The 24,769-nt window shown below is 46.1% G+C and overlaps 1 protein-coding gene across 2 annotated transcripts in view; it reads left to right on the forward strand.

Annotated features, from left to right (window-relative positions):
- Nucleotides 1-373: 373 nt before the first annotated feature.
- The window catches only part of Mreg (melanoregulin), a 61,288-nt gene continuing 36,892 nt past the window's right edge, over nucleotides 374-24,769 (forward strand). The window contains exons 1-2 of one of the 2 annotated variants that reach the window (XM_040753372.1): nucleotides 374-649; nucleotides 22,588-22,747. In XM_040753372.1, the coding sequence (XP_040609306.1) occupies nucleotides 555-649; nucleotides 22,588-22,747 (255 nt within the window). In that variant the 5' untranslated portion in view covers nucleotides 374-554. Of the gene's footprint in view, nucleotides 650-743; nucleotides 809-22,587; nucleotides 22,748-24,769 lie in introns of those variants that run through there. The other variant, XM_040753373.1, reaches the window with a different exon arrangement.

The raw sequence follows: 24,769 nt of genomic DNA on the forward strand, positions 1-24,769 counted from the left end.
CCGCATTGTGTTCCCAGTACCTACTTGGTAGCTCACAAAACATCACTATCATAAATATCACATAAAAATAATTCTAGAACTCAACAAGCGATTGCTTTTTTAAAAAATCCTGTATAAGGGCTGAAAACTTAAAAAACAAACAAACAAACAAACAAACAAACAAACAAAAACCCCAAAACTTTTAAAGCTTCGTTTTGTGGGAAACCTTTCACTTCCGCAGTGAAGCCAATTAAAAAGGCGGTTGGGTTCGTCCTCGTGCTCCAGACCCTGCGGGTGCCCAGCGGCCACCCCCCGCGGGTTCCGCGCTGCCGCTGGAGCGCGCTCGCTCCTTAGAGGGCAGCAGCGGGGCGTCGCGGGGACGCATGCGCTCCGGCGGCACCCGGGGAATTAAAAGAGAGAGGGAAAAGCTCCGGCAGAAACGCGCGGCTCGCGTCCCCCCGGCCGCGGCGTGATGCGCACGGCCTGGCCCGTGACGCCGCGGCCACCCCCCTTCCTGCGCCCCAGCTGCCATCGCGCTCCCGGCTCTGGGACCCCGGTGTCTGCCCTCGCTTTCCATGGGGCTGCGCCGCTGGCTACGGAGCGCCTGCTGCTGCTGCCGGTGCCCGTGCCTGGAGGAGCCCGCGCGGCCGGAGAAGGAACCGCTGGTCAGGTGCGTACCGGCGCGGGCTCGGGCCTCGCGGGGTGGGTACCCGGGTGTCCGCTGAACCGGGAAGGGGGTACTGTGAAGTCACACCGCGGCGCCATCCGAGCCCCTTGGCCTCATCACGACAAGTCTCCGCTGAGACGTTTTTAAGCTTCAGATCCTTGGGTCAGAGTTTTGTGGGGTTCGGAAAGCGCAGATCAGAACTAGCTGATGCCCCTGGGAAATGCCAGTGATTGGTGCAGGGACAGGGCTGGGTAGAAAAGTTTCCAGAGAGGGGGAGTCTCATCGGATGAAATGGACGAGTGTGGGGCTATCAATGTCATGACGAAGGAAGTCGAGTTCCTCGACTGGGCTTAAGGAAATCTTTCTCGTGACAACAACAGCGCTGTGTTGTACCGGGGGACAGCCTATTGACTGTCCATTGTAGGTTAAGCCGTGAAAAGTGAGGAGATTTAATGCTCATTAGCTATGTGCTAAAAGAAGGTTTGTAAGGGAACCCTATGCACAGATTTGCTTGATTTTTTTTTTTTTAAAGGATACTTTAGGGACAGGAGAAAAAGGTATTCAGGAGTAAGACAGATTCAAGTGTGGGGAGGGAGGGAGGGAGTGAGGGAAGGAGGGAGAGAGAGGAGGGGGGAGACTGATTTTTATTTTTTCTTAAAATGATTTTCCTGTCGTGAGTTTGCAGAAATCAAAGTTCCACCAAGTCGTGCCTCGGGGAACAGAATATTTAGAATAAAATTAGGGCACGGGATGTAGGTTGGAATTCCAGGCTTGGTGAACAAGCTCCGGAAGCCAGGCATCTTTAAGGAATATGCAACAAATACAATAATGCTTGCACAACTCTTTCTGAAGCATGACTTACCACTCCTTACTCCGTCAAGTCCAGACGCTTCCCCTGCCTCCGGAGGGTTACATAACTGCACCCTGCTTGTCTGTTGGTATTTTCCGGAGCAGTAAGCACCGTGTACTTGTCCCTGTAGGAACAATCCAGTCTTAGTCCCTCCAGGCTCGAGGCCAGTGGTGACCTTCTGCCTTCTACCCCTTCCTAAACGCTAGTTTTCAAGTCTCGTTTGATTGCCCTTTTCATCTTCCTCCTGTGATTTAGGCCTTGGAATTTATCATTATTTGGTGAGTACACAGGTATTTCCAGGTTTACATCTAGACACACAAGCAGGCATATATGTGTGTCTAGCTGTAAACAACACACAAATGCACACATGTAAGCCTGTAGACCTGGCTGACCTTTAACAGAGATTCACTTGCCTCCTGAGCGCTATGATTAAAGTCATGTTCTACCTCCATGGGCTTCCATACATGTTTGGCTGTTTTTGCTAATAGCCCTCTCACTTAGATTTTGAGATTACTCTTGGCAGGCAGAAACTGCCTACCCTTAATTTAAAAGGCAATAGGTAACAGTGTAGAATTTTATGTCAGGACTCCAGGCTCTTGGTTTTTATGAAACATACCTTCAATATAGTTTCAGCCATAGCTTTTGATGTTTCAGTTTTTTTTCTTTCTAGATTGCTAGACTTCTGGTAACTCTCTCTCTCTCTCTCTCTCTCTCTCTCTCCCTCTCCCTCTCCCTCTCTCTCTCTCTCCTCTCTCTCTCTCCTCCCTCCCTCCCTCCCTCCCTCCCCCCCCTCTCTCTCTTTCTCTCTCTCTCAGTGGAGATCCTCTCCTGTTTTGCTTTATGTCCAGTAGATGAAAGTCCATGAATTTTGTGATTATTATTATTATTCTTTTAGAAGATAAGGTTAGCTAGGCATGGTGGAACAGGCCTATAATCTCAGCATTTGGGAAGCAGAGGCAGGAGAATCAGGTGTTCAAAGCAGCCTTGGCTACAGAAGTTTATACACAAGGACCTGTCTACAAAGAAATATTTAGAAATTAGGAAGATATGCTGTGGAACAGCATAGCAACGTATTGATGAACCCAGCTACCTGGGATGAGTCACATAGGTGGGTGACTGGCCATGAGTTATTAGGATTATTTGTGCCACAGTTTCCTCATATCTTTGTTGAGGGTGATGATGATAGTACGCACTTCAAAGGGCTGCAGGGAAAAAGGAAAGGAGGTCACACATGCCAAGGGCTTAATATGGTGTCTGACAACATAGTATATACGCCATAACTTTTAATTACTGTTGATTTTCATTGTTATTCTTGTGAGCATGTGAGTGTGAGTGGACATGTCTCATCTGGTTAAGTGTTATTCTGGCACCATTTTGATATAACCATTTCAGAAGGGCAGCTTATTAATGGGCACGTGAGATAGCGATACACATGTGTCTACAGGTTCTTGAATGTTCTTTTCCACGCGAGTCATGGGACGCTCTGGTTCGAATTCATTGTTTTAGTTTTTTATTATTATTATTGCATATTTATGTGTGTGGTATGCATGGATGTGTGCATGCATGGTTTTGTGTGCATGGGCACACGTGTGTGCAGGTGTGTGTGCATGTAGAGGCCCTGGGTTGATTGGTGTCAGGTGTCTTCGTGGTTGCTTTCCACCCTATAAATTGAGGCAGGGTCTCTCACTTGAATCCAGAGATTGCTGTCTAGTCAGTTTGCTCAGGGATCCCTGATCTCTCATCTCTGTCTCCTGAGCTGGAATTCCAGGCTGATGACCATGCTCCCCTGGCATTTATGTGGGTGCTGGGGATCCAAATTCAGGTTTTGCATGAGAAGTACTTTACCTGGCGAACTCTCTCTCCAGCCCCTAGTTTATTTTTAAAAGATACACAAGTCATTGGTTTTTGGTGTATACACAAAACCATGCCACTATAACCACACACACACACACACACACACACACACACACGCACGCACGCACGCACGCAGGCACGCACGTACACACACACTTGTTGTTTTTCATTTCAAGGCAGGGTTTTTCTGTGTAACAGCCATGGCTGTCCTGGAATTGCTTTGTAGAACAGACTGGCCTTGAACTCACAGAGATTTGCCTACCTCTGCCTCTTGAGTTCTGGGATTAAAGGTGTGTGTCACCACTGCCCGGCCCCTCTACTATATTTTGTGTGTGTGTGTGTGTGTGTGTGTGTGCTGGCACGTTTGAGCCCTGGCTTGTGTGTGGAGGTCAGAGGACAGTTTGTGGGAGACGGTTGTTTTCTATCTCCATGTGAGTCATGGAGACTGGACTCAGGTCTTCAGGCTTGGCAGAAAGCATAGTTACCTGCTGAGCCATCTCCTCAGCCAGCTATTGTACTGTTTAATTCCAGTGTATTTTTAACTCCTCTCAAGAAAACAAAACCAGCATACTTAAGAGCAGTCACTCTTTTTGTTTTTCCCACCACTGGTTAGTGGTTACCCAGCAACCAGTCATCCATTATAGGTTTGCTTGTTTTGGGACACTTTGTGTAAGTGGGATCACAACGGACCTTTTTGCATGTGACTTTCTGAACTTAGCATGATGGTGTCACAGTTTATGGTGTTGGAGTGTGTATCAACACTTCATCCTTTTTACGGCTGAGTATTATTTCTTTGTGTGGCTTGATCATTTGTTTATTCACCTGTTGGTGCACATTTGGGTTATTTCTACTTTTTCCTTTTAGGAATGGTGTGCGAACATTTGTGTGTAGGTTTCTGTGGAGACATGGTTTCAGGTCCCTCAGTAAAGCTCTTGGAGTGGAATTGCTGGGTCATGTGGTAGGGGTGTGTTTAACGTCTGAGGACCTGCTGTTGTGTTTCTGAAGCTGGGCGAAGTAATGATGAGATGAAGTCACATGGACAGATGGTTCGCTTCATTATTGAGAATTTTAGTTTTTTATGTCATCTATTTATCTTTCCGCTTATAACAGTTTTTTTTAAAAATAGCCATCTTTGTTCCCTTAACTAGCTATGAGAATACTATCCATGTTTTATTTTAGTCCCATATCTGTAGTGCCTGGAAGAGGGACTGTCAGGGGAGGCTACACCGCCTTCTTTGTTAGGTTCGAATTCACAGCAAATGTTAGGATAACAAGGGGAATTGGCGGATTTCATGGCTGGCGAGGGTGACTGAGGCGGAGGGACAAACACGCCAGGCAGACAGAGCTCAGTGAGAAGTTTTATTAGAAAGGAGAGGGAAGGGGAAAGGAAAGAGAAAAGAGGTAAAGAGATACCACACAGAGAGGACAGAAGGGGGAGACAGGAATAGTCCTGTGGGCCCCAGGGGAACTGCTGGGAAAGAGAGAGGGCAAAGGTCATAAGTGGGGGGTCCTTTACACCTTCGTGCAGACTAGTAGTCCTGGAGCCCTGGGCTGACCAGAGTACTGCCTGAGTGCATTCTGCCAGGTGACAGGGGCAGGCCAGCCTGAATCCTTACACTATGTCTCTGGGGAGGAAAGCTACTCCTTCTCAGATGAGCCTGTGTTTTCTCTTCCCAACTTGTCCCATTCCTTTCCCCCTCTCTAGAAACATCCCAAGATCTCCCCTGACTAGCCATCCACCTTTATGATATCATGACCTTTAGTTGTCATTCTCTGATGTCCTCTGTATCCTACTCAGATGTGGTTAAAGAGCAGTTGTCTTCCTGACTACTGTTGTTGCGATTGATACCCAAATTTGGGTCACCCCTGGGATTATGCATTTTAGGAACTGTGCTGGGTGTTTTGGCTGTGGACAGAGTTTGTGATACATGCCTCTAACAGAGCTGGGAAGGTGCTCAGCAGGTAGAAATTTTGCGGTGCTATCATGAGAGCTGGGGTTTGGATTTCCGGGAATCCAGGTAAAAAGCTGGGTAGTTGCTTCAGCCTGTATGCAGTCCCAATGCTTGGAGGGTGGGACAGGGGATTCCCAGAGCAAGCTTGCTAGCAAGACTGCCTGAAACTGAGAGCTCTGGGGCACAAAAGACCTGCCTAGGCAGAGAAGATTGAGAACAATCAGGGAGATTCTTGACATCAAGCCTGGGCCTCCACATGTGTGTATGCACACACCATACATACATACATACATACATACATAAAGAAATAAAAGCTATGCTTAGATACAGTGGAAGGGCGGTTGCCACATGGGACATGCCCATATAGGTAACATCTATTTATTGGGCTCCCGGTCTTTTCTGATCCTGAAATCAGACTTGTAGTTAGATGCATAGTGTGTTTTTGAAAGTTGCAAGTGAAAATTGGCTGTTCCTCTCTCCATGTAATCGTTACCCATTGCCATGCTGGGCACTCATATCTGTTTGTTCACATTTCCTCCTCCCTGGTGTCTAATTTTGCATTCATTGTCTGTCTGTAACCAGCTAGTGAGCTGACTTCCTACCTGCTGCCTTTGCTAATGTCATGGCTGTTAGCAACAACACCTTTTTATTTTCCATACCCCCCCTCTGTGTGTGTGTGTGTGTGTGTGTGTGTGTGTGTGTGTGTGTGTGTGATTTCAGGATGTTAACTCACACTCTGTGCAACCTGACATGTGATGCAGACTCATTGAGACAGTGCTGGGAAGAAGCCTGAAGACTCAGGAAATGTGAATCCAGATTGTTTTGTTCAGCTCTTCAGCTGCCCAGGGTTGCCTTAAAACTCATAGTGGAGCCGGGCGTTGGTAGTGCACGCCTTTAATCCCAGCACTCGGGAGGCAGAGGCAGGTGGATCTTTGTGAGTTCGAGGCCAGCCTGGTCTACAGAGCGAGTTCCAGGACAGCCTCCAAAACAATACAGAGAAACCTTGTCTCGAAAAAAAAAATCATAGTGGAGGGATACCCTCCCTCCCTCCCTCCTCCATCTCTGCCTTTTCCTTCTTCCCTCTTTCCTTTCTTCCTCTTCCTCTTTTTCTCCCAGTGCCAGGGATGGAACTCTGCCTTGTGCATACTAGCCAAGTGCTCTACTATTGTTCCCCAGCCCCCTGAGTAGATAGCGCTAACACAAGACAGTATAAGAACAAACCTAGTCCTAGAGAAAGGACTCAGGGCCTGGTCTTAACCCAAGTTACAGTCTCAAAGAAAGCCAGAGGTTTCCTTGGATCATATACTCACTGCTCATTGCCAATGGGATGGAAGTATTGAATCACAGTAGAGTGATCATGGGAACCATCCACATAAAGGTTAGATTCTGTGTGCCACTGTTTCCTACACTGACCACATTCTTAAAGTAGGGTAAAAAGTGATTAGATGAGTATCCATAAAACATTGCATTGAGGAGAGGGTAACAATGCAAGTGGGTTGTTTTGGGATGGCTGCATCAGTGGCCACCAGTCTCTGAAGTGCTGAATGACTTCACGTGGGTTGACTCAACATTTCATGTTACTAATTATAAGAAATGTGGGGTACAGATCAGGGATGTCACAATAACAACGTGGTGGCTCACAGCCACAGAAATGTGTTCCTTCATGGTTCTGTGTGTCTGTAAGTCGGAAATCAAGGTGTTGGTGGGGCCACAATTGCTTGGAGGACTGTAGCTGTTCCTAAAGCGAGTTATTTTTTTTGCTGGTGTCTCCTGGCTGATGGCAGCACAGTTTAATCTCTTCCTCTGTCTTCATGCTTCTTTCTTTTTTTTTTTTTTTTTTTTTTTTTTTTTTTTACGAGACAGGGTTTCTCTGTATTGTTTCGGAAGCTATCGGTCCAGCCCGGCCTCGAACTCACACAGATCCGCCTGCCTCTGCCTCCCGAGTGCTGGGATTAAAGGCGTGCGCCATCACCGCCCGGCCATGCTACTTTCTTCTGAGCTTTAAACTTTCTTTTCTCACTTTTGAGGACCCAATCATTGAGTTTAGTGACATTCCTAAAATCTAGGATGGCTTCATCTTAAAATCCCTTAATTAATATCTTTAAAATATATTCTCAAGTAAGGTCTCATTCATAGGTGCTGGAGATTAGCACTTGGATATACCTTCTGTGGGGACACTTAAACTTGCTACAGAATGTTTGGGAAAAATGAGTGGCCTGAGATTTTTTGTGTGCTGATCAAACCTAGGACTTTGTGTGTTCCAGGTAAGCACTCTTAACAGTGAGCCCTTGGCCATTCAGAGAATTTTGTTGTTGTTTTATTCAAGACAGGGTTTCTCTGTAACTTTGGAGCCTATCCTGAACTCACTCTGTAGACCAGGCTGGACTCGAAACTCACAAAGATTCAATCAGCCTGCCTCTGCTTCCCAAGTGCTGGGATTAAAAGCGTGCACCACCACCACCACCCAGCCGAGAATGTTGTTTGTTTGTTTGTTTTTTTAAAGTTCACTTTATGCAACAGGATTTTCCTCTATCCCTTATAAAAGCATGCCCTTGCTGTGTAAAAATCTGAGTATGACTTATGGCCCCAGGATTTTAGCTGCACACACTGATAGGCAGAGAGAAGCCCAAATCTTCTGATACCATACAGCCTCTTAACACACTATTAGAGGCCTTGGAAGAGGCCAGGATAGAACATGTGGTGTGATGCTACATGTAACGGTATCTCTCCTAAGTGTTGCCTGGTACCTTTTCTGGGAAAAGGGATTCTTACTCCTCCAGTTAATAACTGGGAAGCATCACCATCATTTTCTGGGTATTCAAAAGTAAAAGAAGCAGAAAGAACCACCAGGCATGCTTAAATTTTTCTGTAACCCAGGCAGTTTTTTAACTTGTGGTCCTCCAGCCTCAAGCATCCTAAGTAGCTGGGATTACAGGACTGTACCACAGGCCTGTTCTCTCTTAAGCCACTTGAGTGGATGCAGAAGCTTCCAAACACCCTGTTTCCTCCTAGTTTCAGCACCAACCTGCGGCTTCACAGTGCTCACACTGGTGGGCAAGGAACAGACAAGAAACACAGGGCTTCATTTTTCTTTAGTGCCTGGATGCCAATTACAGAAAATAAATGAGATTTCAGTTTGCTCTAGACAATTATTTTGTGTCCACAGAAAGATAATTTTAGGAAGGGATGGAGAATTTGTCTGAATGTCCCCAGGCCATGTAGACGTGACATAGTTTGAGCCATCCCACTTCAGGGTGCTGACGAGGGAGAGTTGTGAGGAAGCATCTCTGACATTTCATCTTTCCTGAGCTTGCACTAATCCTTCACAGGTTGTCCTTCGTGCTCTTGGTGTAGGGTTAGGGTTACACTTTGTATTTGTTGGCTTTACACCAGAATGAGTAGATACCGAACCCCCTATTCTAGAAGATTCCACCAGAAAAGTTATGCTCCCATGAGTGAATTCACCAACTGGTCAATACATAATCTTTCATGTGTCTGTTGAATGGCACCTCACTGTTAGTCATTAACATTGAACTCCTGGGGAACAGATGCTGTATGTCACATGTGAATGGAGTTTATTTAGCACATATCTTTTATATTTTGTTTTACAAGCTGACCTCAAACTTGCTGAGGATGACCTTGAACTTTCAATTCTTTGGCTCTAACTTCCAAGTGCTAGGATTATAGGCCCACACTACCATACTTGGTTTATTCAGTGCTGGGGGTTGAACCCAGGTATCTGTGCAAGTACCTACCTCTGAGCCACCTCTCCATCCCATACACATGCGTTTTCATATTTCAGTATCACACTTGGGGGCATACTAAATAGCCGGATCACCAGTGACAAGTACAAAAATGCGAACTGTGCCCCAATAAGATGTTTTGTTGTTGTTGTTTTGTTTTCATTTTGCAGGGTGGATTTTTATGTGGCCTTTGAGTCGGTTGAGTTATGTGTATTACAAAAAGCAGGGTGTTGCCTGTCCAGACTTGATTGGGAATGCTCACCTGAGCTTGCGTTGCTGTGTGCCTGCCCATACATGACCTTAAGCCTATCAATTTTAGTATTGATTTTAGGGTTATAGGTGATTTTAGTGAGTGGGGAAATCTTCAAATATAGGTTCTGTAGATAAGGAGGATCAACGAACCAACTTCTACATGTAAGATTAGAAGAAGCAGAGGCATAGAGAGCTTCATTAACTTGCCAAAAGGCAAGTGGTCAATGAGTTAACGTCTACACTTAACATTAGAAGAAACTGAGGCGTAGAGCTTCCATAACCTGCTGAAAGGCATGCATAGCTGAGGCAGGATTCACATCCTGTTACGTTTTGGTGTCCTTGTGAGAGCAGAACCCTTCCAGGAAGCAGGGGGTCCATCTCCAGCTGCTGGTAAACTGTGTGCTAGAAATTGTGTGTTGAGTCTGAGACTTTCCTTGACTTGTGGTAGCCTGGGGTCCCCAGAGCCCTTGAGCCCCTTTCCCTGTCCTGAGGTGCCAGTGTGGAGGGAGGACAGGGGTGAGGGAGGACTCGTGGACATCCCCTGCCTAGAAGCACATCCCCTCTCACTTGTTCAGAGTCTTTCAGGCTGAACTCACATGGTCTCTGAGTGGATGGAATCATAGTCACCCTTAGGAGGGCTTACAGAAAGTTGGCAGGTGTGTGAATGTCGGTGATAGCTTCCAGCCCGGTGTCCAGATGGCCGGTTTTCCTCTTACAGCACGTCGTTGGACTTGCAGAGCCAGACCTCAGCAGACTGTGAAGGGTGGACACATCTCAGCCCTGGCTGCCTGTGCTGCAGGTTATGGTCTGCCACAGCCCTAGCCAGAGAGCGACTTACAGGAGTCAGCAGAGATGTTCAGGGTCCCACTGTGGTGGGACAGTGCCTTGATCCATGATTCCTGTTTTAGGACTGACACATTTACTTTCTTTTTTTTCTTTTTTTTTTTTTTTTTCTTTTGGTTTTTCGAGACAGGGTTTCTCTGTGGCTTTGGAGGCTGTCCTGGAACTCACTTTGTAGAACAGGCTGGCCTCGAACTCACAGAGATCCACCTGCCTCTGCCTCCTGAGTGCTGGGATTAAAGGCGTGCACCACCAACGCCTGGCCACATTTACTTTCTTGAGACACAGGGCAAAGATGGAAAGTGTGAGGCTATTCCTGGAGCTCAGAGGTCAATGCTCTGTGAGAAGTTAGCTTTTCACTATGCACAGGCCTTTTTTCTTTGTTTTTGGAACACTCTCACAGTATAATTCTGTGCTGTGCCTGTGCGCAGCCTGTATCTGAGAATGTGCAGAGGGTGTCAGGATTGATGTCGCAGAGACCTGTCGGTGGCTTCCAGAAGGCTCCTCAAGGAGGCTTTCTTCAAGGAGATCTCTCCTTTATTCCTACCCTGGCTGGTTATTATATTCCCTGACACCAGAGGCGGCAGTGGGTAGGTCAGAAAGAGGTGGTTAATCTTTGGAAAAGGTTGAGGTCAGGGCGTTCTGGGGGCCAGCCCTTATCAGGAACTTATTGCCCCGGGCACTGTACTGTTTTCAGTAAACATGTTTTTAGTAAATATTGTCTTACAGTTGCCTGGTCCCAGGCTGATGGGGAAGTGGGTCTCTGGCCAAGGTCTGTTGTCCCCACAATTCTGGATGACCTGGAACTTGCTACGTAGACTGGGCTTATCCAAAACTCATGGGTATCTTCCTGTCTTGGTCTCCCAAGTGCTGGGATTAGAGGCATGTTACCATTTTAGAGTAAGGGTGTTTTGTCTGTGTGAATGTCTGTATCATTTGTTTGCCTGATGCCCAGGAGGGCCAGAAGAGGACATCAGATCCTCTGGAGCTGGAGTTACAGGCGGGTTCAGGGAATGGAACACAGTCCTCTGGACAGCAGTCAGTGCTCCCAGCTACTGAGCCATCATCTCTCCAGTTCTCAGAGGATAACTTCTGAAGGTTTCTTCTCTGGTAACCTGGAGCAGCATCCCTGTTCTAGTGTGACTCGTATCAGCTTGTCACGTGACACTGGACGGTCCCTAGAAGGTGACATTTCTTTCTGTTGTACAGCATGTGATCTAGGTTTCCTGGAACTTTTGAAATGTCTTGAAGTGATTATATCACTATAATTTTGTGTAAAAAGTAAACTGCTTAAGATACTTTATTAGAGATATAAGAATATTTCACTGGGCTAATATATATCTGAACTGAGGCAGTTATATGCTGTATATTCTTTTTTGCCCTTTGGGAAAATAGTTTTGTACCTCAAGAGTATACCTCTTTCAATGTTTGACAGTATCCTGAATTATATTCTAGGTTTTCTTTCTTTCTTTTTTTAGACAGGGTCTCTATATGTAGTCTGGGCTATCCTACCTCTGCTTCAAGTGCTGGGCTAAACATGTGCATGTTTAAATGATAACAGTCAAAAGACATTTGGCATAAAGAACAAGGCACACTCCTGTGACCACCGATCAAGATAAGATATGTCACTATCCCTATGCCCTCCCTGGTCTTATCTGACTTTCATCAGGGTTGTTTCCTTGTATTTCTTTTTGTTTGCTTTTTGCCTTTTCGAGACAGGGTTTCTCCGTGGCTTTGGAGGCTGTCCTGGAACTAGCTCTTGTAGACCAGGCTGGTCTCGAACTCACAGAGATCCACCTGCCTCTGCCTCCCAAGGGCTGGGATTAAAGGTGTGCCCCACCACCACCCAGCTCTCCTTCTATTTCTTTATGTCCTTTCCACCTCTCTGTGCATCTTAAAGATGCAGCCTAGTTTTGCCTTTAAACTTCACATGAATGGTGTTAAACCATGTGTGTTCTCTTCGCTTGTGAATCTAGCCTTTAACGACTGAGATTAATTCATTCAAGTTGTGGTAAACTCACTTCCTGCTGCACGGTGGATCCCATTGCACTCATTCTTTCTTTGGTGGACTTGAGAGTGGTTTCCAGCTTAGTGCTATTATAGCGTGTTTCTAAGGTCAGCACAGACCATGCCATTATTCATCCCCTCCTGGTTCTTTAGATATGCTAAATGAATCCCTAACTCAGGGAATCCCTCTGCATCTTTCCCTCTCTGCCTAGAATATTCTTTCTCTGGCCACCTGCATGGGTAGCTCTCACTTTATTCCTGTCTCCACTCAGTCATTTTATCAGACAGTTCTTCCCTGACTGCCGTGTCCAACCCTGCTCATCCTCCCTTTCTGAACTTCTCTGTGTGTTTCTTCACAGGCCTGGCTGTCATCTGACAGACGCACATGTGCTTATCATCTGTTGCTCCCACAAGACCAAACCTGATTCTCATCCATTCAGTCAGCTGAACAGTGGGAACAGTTTTCTGTCTGTGAGCCCAATGCCGGCCTCATCTCTACTGTTTAGAGGCCTGTGAATTTGGGAAACAAATGTTCAGTAACCCAGCAAATATTTATTGAGTATCTGTTGTGTGCCAAGTACTATGTTAGACACTGGCAATAAACCACTGAGCAAGTGCTGGGTGGTGGCCGCACACACCTTTAATCCCAGCACTTGGGAGGCAGTCAGGAGGAACTCAGTGAGTTCGAGGGCAGCCTGGTCTGCAAAGCGAGTTTGAGGACAGCTAGGACTGTTACATAGAGAAACCCCGCCTCAAAAAACCAATAATAATAATAAGCAAAAATTATGGCTAGAACTGGATTCTCATAACACTGCTAATGGTGGTAAGCAAAGGAAGGACACAATAGACAGTAAATACGACACGTAGGAATTAAGCATATACTAAGAGAACAGAGGCGAAGAGGGAGGCATGATCACAGTAGATTGGCCAGAGCAGGCCTCGAGCAGGTTATGTATGGGAGAGACAGAGAGTGTCTGGAGGAAACCAGGTGGGTAGACAGATCAGCCATTGCAGAGAGCTAACAGGACCTGACTGACATTTTGGAAGAAGTCACTCTGGCTGTTGGATTAAGAACAGAAAAACCAGGTTGGAGAAATGGCTCAGCTATTAAGAAATCTTGATGCTTTTGCAGAGCACCTGGTTTGGGTCCCAGCATTCACAGGGAACTCACAACTATCTGTACCATCAGGTTCTGGGGATCTGATGCCCCCTTTCTAGATACACCTGGGGTATAATACATACACACAAAATTAAGAGAGAAAGAGAGGAAAAGAAAGAAAGAAGGAAAGAGAATAGACTAGAAAAGCAAACTCCTACATTCCTGTGGAAGAGCTGCCGTCATGGGAGCAGGGAGCCCGCTAGCAGCAAGGTCCATCCTGTCTGTCAGGCATCTCACTGGAGAGAGGAAGTCGAAAATTTGGGAGAGAGATTCAGGTTCTCACGATCTTCCTTTGCAGGGGAGTTCTCATGATACAACATTAGGGTCTGCTTTAGCCAAAGAGATGGAAAGCCCAAAGGGAGATTGTGAGTCAGAGGGGCCCGAAGCCAGGGACCTGAGGTCCTCATCCTTCATTTCCAGGGGTGTCACATCTCCAATGTGGAAGGAAGTCATGTATGAAGGTAGGTCAGTGCCCGGAAAAACTTTGCAATGTCCTAATGAACAAGACTTAAGCTTGTGGTATCAGATGTTTGCTTACGTGTTAATTATTAGAGACAGGGTCTCATTATGTAGCTTGGGCTGTCTTGGAATTAACAGAGATCTGCCTGTCTCTGCCTGAGTGTTGGAATTAAAGGTGTATGCCACTATGCCTGCCTTTAACAGATGTTTAAACATTGGATAAGGTAGATTAAAAAACAAAGCAAAACATAACAAAACCAAAACCAGGGAAGAAGGGAAGGAAATGGAGAGGGCAGAAGGGAGTGAGGGAGAAGAGAGGAGGGGAGTTAAGCGGGCTAGAGAGGGAAGAGCTCTCAGAGTCACCAGCTCCTTCGCAGGGAAGTGTCAGTGTAAGAGGCTGGCCAGCTCCTCCTGGGGAGTTGGACAAGGAGGCATTGGGCAGAGAAAGGGGAGGATCACACAGCCTCTTGAGGTCTGGTTTTCTAGATCCAGGATTTGCTCCCTTTGCTGTTCACGGCTTTAATCTTGCATCAGTCATTGCTGACCCAAGGCCCAAGAGGAGAGCAGTGAGGTCACTAGAACTTCTGGACAGCAGCCATCCAGGATGTGGTTTTTTTGTAGGTCTTTTCAAAAATCTTCATTTTACACAGGGTCCTTGGCAGTGGCGAGGAATCCCAGGCTTTCTCAGAAAGCGGCTTTCATGCTGACAAGCACTTTGCAAACCATGTCCCCAGGCAGATTTTTTTACTTAAATGCAATGAAAGAAGACTCCTGATCGGTTTGGGTCTTATGCCCTGAGGTGAGATTAGGGTGAAATGCAAGACCTCCCCTTTGGGAGTGAGAGTAGCTTCTGCAGGGGTTGTAACATCAGAGCTGGCTTCTCAAATGCCTGAGGTTCATAAAATATTTATCATCAGCAGATGGTGACCAGGGGCAAAGTGGCCGCTCTCACTTTCTTTAGAACCTTTTAGAGATGGTTATATGAGGGAAGAGAGAGGGCAGCTGCTGGCTGGGAACCCCCTTCCTTCATGTGTCCTCCCAAGAGGGGCTCTCCTGGCCACTATGAATTGGGTTCACACACCTGCCCACTTCCTGGTCTGGGGCTCACGAAGGTTCCTAAGTGGCTTTTACTTGGGTTGTTTGCCTTAGTGCTTTTTAGCCTGGTCTGTCCTGGCTCCTTTCAGGGTAAGGTGGGTTGATGTGGTTGCTGGAGTCAAGGAACCTGCAATGGTCAAGATGGGAACTCAGGTGCTGGTTAGACATAGACTTCCAGTACTCCTCAAAGAGCCCACACCTGTGGTTCTTTCTGAACTCTGTGTGTGTGTGTGTGTGTGTGTGTGTGTTCATGGGTGTGTGTGCATGCACTTGTGTGTATGTGTGTGCTTATGGGTGTGTGTGCATGTACTTGTGTGTGTGTGTGTGTGTGTGCGTGCGCGCGCACTTGCGTGGGCGCATTTGTAGATCAAAGGACTCCTTGGGTATCATTCTTCAGTAGCTGTCCATTTATCTTTTGAGATGGGGTTCTTTGGTTGACTCAGAATTTACCAGTAGTAGACTAGGCTGGGATTACAAAAGTACCCTGCCACACACATACCCGTGCTGCAAAGACAACCTCTTTTCCCACTGAGCTATCTTTCCGGCCACTTGACCATTCTTTTTTTTTTTTTTTTTTGGTTTTATGAGACAGGGTTTCTCTGTTTTGGAGGCTGTCGGTCCAGCCTGGCCTCGAACTCACAGAGATCCGCCTGCCTCTGCCTCCCGAGTGCTGGGATTAAAGGCGTGCACCACCAACGCCCGGCTTTTTTTTTTTTTTAAGACAGGGTTTCCCCTGTATTGCTTTGGAGGTTATCTTGACATTCACTCTGTAGACCAGGCTGGCCTTGAACTCACAGAGATCTGCCTGCCTCTGCCTCCTGAGTGCTGGGATTAAAGGCGTGTGCCACCAACACCCAGCAACCATTCTTTTAAGTCATTGCTAGAATACTCCCTTATTTAAAGGTCAAGACTCCACCTTCCCTCTGCTTCGAAGAAGACTTCTTAGTACTGAAGAACATGGTCACATGACTCCTGGTGGGGCGACGCTGGGGCACAGCAGTGAGGCCCTGCAGAGATGAGTAGGCTCAGAAGGGTGGGGGGGCACTGATGGACACCCCTGAGAGGCCCCATTCACCAGGGCAGCACCTGCTGGCTCTTTCCCACTTTCAGTTGTTCTGTTGTCTCCAGAGTGTCAGTGACTAGGCAGAGCTTGAGGCTCTTCATATTTAGGGCAAGCCTGGGTATAGGAGGGAGAACCTGTTGGTGCAGTGAGCATTTCTATGTGTGTTACATTTGAACCTTCCTATTATGTCTCTCCAGTTTACAGATGAAGTGGCTAACGTTTAACATTGGATGAAGTCCTGTGTGTGTGTGTGTGTGTGTGTGTGTCTAACATTTAACATTGAATGAAGTCCTCTGTGTGTGTGTGTGTGTGTGTGTCTGTGTGTGTGTGTGTGTGTGTGTGTGTGTCTAACATTTAACATTGAATGAAGTCCTCTGTGTGTGTGTGTGTGTGTGTGTGTCTGTCTGTGAGTGCATACACAGTTCAGTTCTTGTGAAATGATTGCTCTGCCTTGGGGCTAGAGGCATTCAGTTACTGTCATGGGGTAATTGATCCCACTTAGGGGATGATCTCATCATGAGGTGGTCTGTCTATGAGTGAGACTTCGGTGTTCCTGGAATCTAGGGAATACTGGAAACTTCTAGGCTGGACTCCAGGGGATTCAGAGCTGGATGTTCCACCAATCTGGAAAATACATTATTTGTCTTATCTTCACGCTTTTGGTCTTGAAGAGGGATGAGATAGGTTAGGTAAATTTAGTGCTAATCAACTAGGTGTTACCAGTTTTTCAACAGACACTCCTTAAATGATTAACATGTCTACGTGCAGACAAATGAAACCAGAAGGCAGACCTTACTCCCGGTCTTGGCTACCCATTGACCATCTACAGGTCCAAGAGAAGAATCAGTGCTCTCAGTGCTTCTTACGACATGGTTTTCAATGAGCCCCTGAAGGGACCTCACTAAGAAAGAATTGCCAGCCTTTCTTGGGGAAGGTTAGTTCTTATCTATCAAGTGGCATAGTGCCCCTAGCCCTTCCTGTCCCGGGTGGCTGTATAACAGGAGGGGTGGAATGGAGAACCCTAGATACAGGCGTTGAGTCTGTGGTGCTGTGGTGGCTTACAGGCTGCAAGAGCTAAGCTAGTTAGGCAAAAGGAACCTGATTCATTGGCACCATGCCCCCTGCCATGATGGTAATGGGCTGAACCAGAGACTGTGGGCAAGCCTATTTAAATGCCTTCTTTTGTAAGAGTTACCTTGGTCGTGGTGTCTCTTCACAGCAGTAAAACAGTGACTAAGACACCTACCCCTTCTCATGTGACAGTTGATTGTGACACACCCCCAACAATGAAATTTCCCTATTCTTTCTTCAGTCATCACTCTACTACCCTTTGCTTTGGCCTGCCATAGTTCGAGGGACAAAAGCCTAGCACTGTCTTCAGTATGACATCAGCTCATCCTTGTTTCTTCACCACTATGTCACTTTGTCACTGTAATGTGTGTGTGCAAGAGCTTGCAATGCCCCCGCCTGTGGGCATGGGAAGCCTCCTTGTGCTGCCCTTTCTCAAACTTTTTCTGCTGGGGTACTTTGCCCAGAGAAAGGCTGATGTTGTCTCCATAAAAACTCCTGAACTTCCTTCTCCTCTCTTGCAATGGGTTACTTCTTCTCTTTGCTCTTAGGTCATTCTGTGCTGTCAGATGTACTTACCTTACTGAATTGTAAGGACAGAGACAGCACCCTGTTTCCACAAACACAAAATACTTTTGTGCACCAAAATCTGTGATTTCGATAATTTTTGATAAATAATAATTTTGACAAATAATACTTTAGTGAATAACTGCGGTGAAAGTTTGAAGGAATGAATGAATTCAGCATGCTTATTGGAGCCTGTATGCACAGAACAAAAACCAATGCATTTTTTTGCCCCTCCCCTTCTAGGTTCATCATTCTCATTCTCTCTCCCCCTCCCTTTCTCCCTGCCCCTCATGTTTTGAGACAGAGTTTCTCTGTGTAGCCCTGGCTGTCCTGGAACTGGCTGTGGAGACCAGTCTGGTTTCCCACTCACAGAGATCTGCCTGCCTCTGCCTTCCACCAGGCCTTTTTTTTTGTTTTGTTTTGTTTTTTTTTTTTTTGAGACAGGGTTTCTCTGTGGCTTTGGAGGCTGTCCTGGAACTCGCTTGGTAGTCCAGGCTGGTCTCGAACTCACAGAGATCCACCTGCCTCTGCCTCCCGAGTGCTGGGATTAAAGGCGTGCGCCACCAATGTCCGGCCACCAGGCCTTTTTTAAGTGGAGCAGTCATGCGCACCTTTAATCCCAGCACTCGAGAGGCAGGTGGATCTCTGAATTCAAGGCCAGCCTGGTCTACAGAGAGAGTTCCAGGACAGCCAGGGCTGCACAGAGAAATCCTGCCTTGAAAAACACAAACAACAGCAAAACAAAAACAAACAAACAAAAAGAGAGCAGGCCCTGGACCCTGGGGTGTTAGCTCCTATCACTGGTCAGCCTCAGAATCACAGGTGGTTCTGAGAAAGTGTGTCTGAGTGGTGCCTGCTCCCCCCACAGCACTCTGTCCAGTCGAGGCCTTGGTTTCAGTGTGCTAGCTAAGGATTGTACCGACACCGTTCAGTACTCAGTGTGTAGGTCCCATGCTGGGTCAGGTGACTGGCCTTGGCTCCAGTGTTCTTCCTACCTTTTTCTTAATTGAATAGATTTATTTTTTAAACAATTTTAAAAATGATTTAGTTCATGTATATGAGTACTCTGTCTGCACGTACACCTGCATGCCAGAAGAGGACATCTGATCCCATTCATTAGAGATGGTTGTGAGCCACTATGTGTGTGGTTGCTGAGGATTAAATCATGACTTCTGAAACAACAGCCAGTGCTCTTAACCACTGAGACGTCTCTCCAACCCCCTCTCTCCACCTTTTGCCATGGCGTGGGTCCTGGCTGTCTTGATTGACAGCCTGGTCTGTACCCACTCACTCTAGGGCACCGGGGGCACCTCTCTTGATTCTCAGTCTGCTGACTGGTTCTTTCTTGTTCCCTGTTGTGAGATTTCCTCAGTGCCAGCTTCCAGGTGTGTCATGCTTGTGGATGTCTTGACGTTTACCTTCAGCCTACTTGTCATTGACTCTCATCCCTCCTTCCCAGGTGCCTCCTTCTGTATTTCTGGGTGTCTTGTGTATATTTTCATTTGCCATACCCTCATGTTACACATGTATTTGCTGTCCCATGGCCACTGGGCATTCTAGTTCTGTCTCTTTATCCCGGGAAATAACTCAGAACTGAGCGTGCCTCTGCGTCCTCCTATCCCTTGTCAGCTCTCTGCCACTGAGTTCAACTTCAGCACCTTAATTCTGCTGTGTGTGGTCATGGATAACTCACTTTTCACTGGCTCCACACTCATTCAAATCCCGTCACCCGCCGTCTCTCACTTGAGTTACCTAAACTGCTCACGTACGGATTTATGCATTTATTCTGGTGCCAGGGATCACACCAGGACCTTGCACACCCCAATTACATCTCTGTTTTCTCCTTCCCTTCCCTCTTTTTATATACAGTGTATCTCTGTGTGACACAGGCTGGCCCCAAGCTTGCTCTGCAGCTCAGGCTGCCCTTGAATTCATGATTCTTTGTCTCAGCTGCCCATGTAGTAGGATTTCAGGCCGTGCCCATGCCTAGATCCTGAATTGCATAGTTAATAAACCTTTGAGTCGTCTCCTGACACCTCTCAAGCATTCCCCACACTTTACCTGTGACGATCTTTTAAAGATGTGAATGCTGTTTATATCTTATCACAATTCTGCCTTTGCTCAGGGTAAAGCTACCCTAGAAAACTGTTAGGTACATCACCCACAGTGCCCTGTGTCTTTAGCTCTGAGCTGCCTCTTCAGCCTTCTTCATTTTTCTAACCAGTGTTCCCTTTCTTTCAATGTATCCACTGAGTTCATCATAGGCCTTCCTTGCTGGCATCTCTGTTAGTTGTCTCCTTACAGTCCTACCATGGCGTCTTCATTATACCTACCCAACCTCCACTGCGGTTAGGATCTTCTACTAGTCGTCATAGATGTGTTTCTGCAATGCCTCCGCTATAGAACTTACCATAGTTTTAAATTATATAGCCCAGTGGTCATCCAGTAGAAATTTCCCGTTCTTGGTTCTAGTGAGGACCAGAGTCAGGAGTCATGTCCATAGGTTCACAGTTTTACTGAGTCCTGTGATTAAGGCGTAATCATGCTTCATGTATATTATTAGAGGCAGTGGGTAGCTCCAGTGTGGCCCTGTTTGTCCTGTCCTTCAGAAGTTCACTAGGGCTGTGTACAGGCCTGTCCTGTGTGTGCTGCTCCATCATCAGCCTCCTTGGGTTTGTAAAGGACAAAAAAAAAAAAAAAAAAAAAAAACACGAAGCAAGAGTACAGCACAAGGCAACTGAACTTTCCTTTTCCATGTATGTGTGTGTGTAGGCAACATGTATGCGGGAGTGCAGGCATGTGGGTACACATGAATGTGGAGGCTCAGCCTTAATGTCAGAATGTCACTCTCCCACCGTTTTTGATGAGACAGAGTCTCTCAGTCAGATACAGATGTGCCATTTCATGGCTAATCTTGCTAGCCAGCTTTCTCTAGGGATCTCCCGTCTACATCTTCTGAGTCTGAAATTACAGGTAGGCTGCCATTCCCACCCAGCTTTCACTTCCATTCTGGGGATTCAAACTCTGGTCCTCAGCCTTGTGCAGCAAGTGGTTTTTGTTTTTGTTTCATCATGTAGCCTTGACTGGCCTGGAACTTGCTAGTAGACCAGGCTGTCTTCAAACTCATTGAGGTCAACCTTCCTCTGCTTTTGGAGTACTGGGATTAAAGGTGTGCACCACTGTCCCTGGCCCCAGTTAAAAACAACAAAAAATGTGTATGGGTATTTTGCCAGCTTGCATGTGTGGACTGGCACCCTTGGAAGCCAAAAGAGTTTGTTGGATCCCCTAGAACTGGAGTTACAGATGGTTGTAAGTCACCATGTGGATGCTTGGAATTGAACCTGTGTCCTCTGGAAGAGTAGCCAGTGCTCTTAACTGTTGAATCATCTCTTCAGGCAGGAAGTGACTTATTTATTTATTTATTTATTTTTGAGACAGGGTTTCTCTGTGGCTTTGGAGGCTGTCCTGGAACTAGCTCTTGTGGACCAGGCTGGTTCTCCAACTCACAGAGATCCACGTGCCTCTGCCTCCCAAATTCTGGGATTAAAGGCGTGTGCTAGGAAGTGTTTTAATCCACTCAGCCATCACCCAGTCTACAACTGAAATCTCTTCCAGAGGACCTGGGTTCAATTCCCAGCACCCATATGGTATCTCAAAATTGTGTAACTCTCATTCCAGGGGATCTGATGCTATCACACAGATATACACACAGGCAAAACACCAATTCACATAAAATGAAAATAAATAAATCATAATTTTTATTATTTTATGTATATGAGTCTTTTGCCTGCATGTATGTCTGTGCACCATAAATATGCCTAGTACCACAGAGGCCAAAATGAGCATCAGATCCCCTGGAATGGGAGTTACAGATGGTTGTGAGCCTCCATGTGGCCTGAGCCCTGGGTCCTTTGATAGAGGAATCAGTGCTCTTAACACCCTGAGTCATTTCTCTAGCCCCAGTCCCCTGGGTCTCTTTCTGTGTGTGTATGCGTGTATGTGCATGTATGAGTGTGTGTGTATGTGTGTGTGTATGAATGTGTGTATATGTATGAGTGTGTGTATGAGTGTGTGTATGAATGTGTGTATATGGATGAGTGTGTGTGTGAGTGTGTGTGGCTAGGAATTGCACTGATGGCCTAGCACATGCTAGGTAAGTGCTTTCCCCTTGTACTACAGTGCCAGTCACACTTCAGGTTTACTCTGTATCCTTGACCTCAAAGCTAGTAAAAGTTCATCTCTTTTACGTTTGTTTTTGGTTGGGATACCTATTGTTGAATTTCATGTTTAGCTGTAGTAATCACTTCTTGTCTATAAATGTGATTATATCTGTTTTTTAATATTTTTATTATTTATTACTTGTCCATTTTGTTTTATTTATTCTTGGTTTTGGAGGATAGAGTCTCATTGTGTAGTCCAGGCTGGACTTGAACATGTGATTGTCTCGCTTTACCTCCCAAGTGATGGTATTACAGGTATGTGTCACCATACCTGGCTGCTTTATGCTGTTTAAAACAGTGCAATTATACAGGTCAGGGGACAACTTCTAGAGTTGGTTCTCTCCTATGTGTAAATGCTAGGGATCGAACTCAGTACATTAGACTTGACAGCAAGCACCTTTACCTACTGATCCATATTGTCATCCCTTTTTGACTATTTTTAAAGTGATTAACTGCAGGGCGGTGGTAGCCCATGCCTTTAATCCCAGCATTTGGGAGTCAGAGGCAGGTCGATCTTTGAGTTTGAGGTCAGCCTGGTCTACGGAGCTAGTTCCAGGACAGCCAAGGCTACACAGAGAAACCCTGTCTTGAAAAACAGTAAACAAACAAATAAGAGATTAGTTAATTAATTTTGTTAATTGTATTGTGTTTATGCTTAATTATTAAAAATAACTTAGGTCTTTTTGTTATAAATAATTTGTTTCTTTTATATTGTAAAATATACATACATGATAAAAAACATGTTATACAATGTATATAATATAACACATGCATATAACAAAATCCTTACGCCTGTTTTCTTTACTTCACAGTGGTAACAATCCGTATTCCTCATTTGGAGCAACTCTGGAGAGAGATGATGAGAAGAACTTATGGAGCATGCCTCATGACGTGTCCCATACCGAGGCAGACGACGACAGGATCTTGTACAATCTGATAGTCATTCGTAATCAGCAGACCAAAGACTCAGAGGTAAGCACTTTTTGGTATCTCACTATGTACAGCTGACACTAGGTAGTGAGAAATTGCTGTTCGGGGTGGGGGTGGAGCTTGGCTCTGTCATCGCAGTGCCCGTTGTGCAAATGTGAGGACCCGAGTCTGATACCCTAGAGCTCATAAAAAAGCTGGGCATGGCAGCACATGCCTGTCACCTCAGTGCTGGGGAGGCTGAGACACAGGAGGACCCCTGGGTCAGCCGGTCTAGCTGACTCAGTGGGCTTCCGGTTCATTGAGAGGTCCAGTCTCCAAAGGTAAGGTGGAAGGCTGGAGAGAGGGCTCAGGGGTAAAGTGCTTGCTGTGCAAGCCTCTAGACCTGCGTTGTGATCCCCGGAACCCATATAAAAATCAGCTGCATTATCACATGAGTCTAAATCCTAAGATGCCCCTACTGGGAGATGGCAGGCGGAGGCAGGAGAATTGCCAGAAGCCCACACGCCAACTAGCCTGGAACACACAGCAATGAACAACCAGAAAGACTTTGTTTCAAACAAGGTAGAAGCAAGGACGGATGCCAAAGTTTTCCTCTGACCGCCCCCGCCTCCCAACACATTGTGGCACATATGTGAATGAGCTCATACATGCCCACACATACAGAGGTAACGGCCCTGGCTCAAAAACAAAACATAGAGCAGCTGGACAGAATGAATGATGGGTGACTACACAGTCAGGTGGTCAGGCTGATCTTGAATTCTTGAACTTCTGCCTGAACCTACTTGGTAGTAGGGACTCAGCCTATAGGTAAGTTGTGTGACACGAGAGACAAATATCTTAGCAGTGTGCATTAGCACTTGTTAGTTAACGTTGATAGACTTGCTTGACACCTGGGTGGGATTCATTTTTAATTTTTACCTTAACGGCATATTAATTTTTGCCTATCTTAACGGCATAAATTACAGGTAAGGCAATGCTGTTGAAGAGCAGTGAGAAGGATGACTTGAAGTCTTAAGTCATTCATCTCTTATCTTCCCAGTTGTTTAACAAGCCACAGCTAGATAATTCAGATTGAAATGTGAAGGATGGTTTGTGTTACCACTAGATCTGATGACTTGGGACCCAAATCAAGGGTTGTATGTGTGATCATGTGCACAGTGCATGTTTGTTTGCATGTTTGAAAGTTTTCAACTGTTTGTGTCAGTTAGACAGCCATGTGATTTAGAACGCCTTTTATTGTAAGTCTTTCTTTAAAAAGTTAATTTATTTTTATTTTACATTCATTGGCGTTTTGCCTGCATGTACATCTGTGTTAGGGTGTCAGAAGCCCTGAACTGGTGTTACAGACAGGCGTGAGCTGCCATGTAGGTGCTGGGAATTGAACCCCTGTCTTCTGGAAGAGCAGTTCATGCTCTCAACTGCTGAGTGGTCTCTCCAGCCCCCTACAATAAAGTCTTGAAACATTCCTAAGGACTAAAGAGTGGTGTTGGAACACTAGAATATAAAAAGAAGGATTTGTGAGTCAGGATAGCAAAGAGGATCGTGGTTTCTCCATTCTTTCTAAAGTAGTGTAGGGTATTGTATAAAATAATTCCCAAGGCCAGGCGATGGTGGCACATGTCTTTAATGCCAGCACTTGGGAGGCAGAGGCAGGCCTGTTCTACAGAGCGAGTTCCAGGACAGCTAGGGTTGTTAATAGAGAAACCTTGCCTTGAAAAACAAAATAACAGCCGGGCATTGGTGGTGCACGCCTTTAATCCCAGCACTCGGGAGGCAGAGGCAGGCGGATCTCTGTGAGTTCGAGTTCGTGGCCAGCCTGGTCTAACGAGGGAGTTCCAGGACAGCCTCCAAAGCCACAGAGAAACCTTGTCTTGAAAAACTAAAAACAAAACAAAACAAAACAAATTCCAAATGCTGCGACTAAAGCTGTGCTACTCCTGTGCTTGCTGGCTAGCTGGGAGTAGACATCCGTAGCAGATACACACTGCGTGTTTCTTCTTGCCTTACAGTTCAGTCTGGGGTGTGCTGTGGAGTCTTAGTGACGACTGTTGTTTATTAATTTTG

Source organism: Mesocricetus auratus, unplaced genomic scaffold (genome assembly GCF_017639785.1).
Source record: "Mesocricetus auratus isolate SY011 unplaced genomic scaffold, BCM_Maur_2.0 Super-Scaffold_100010, whole genome shotgun sequence".
NCBI lineage: Eukaryota > Metazoa > Chordata > Mammalia > Rodentia > Cricetidae > Mesocricetus > Mesocricetus auratus.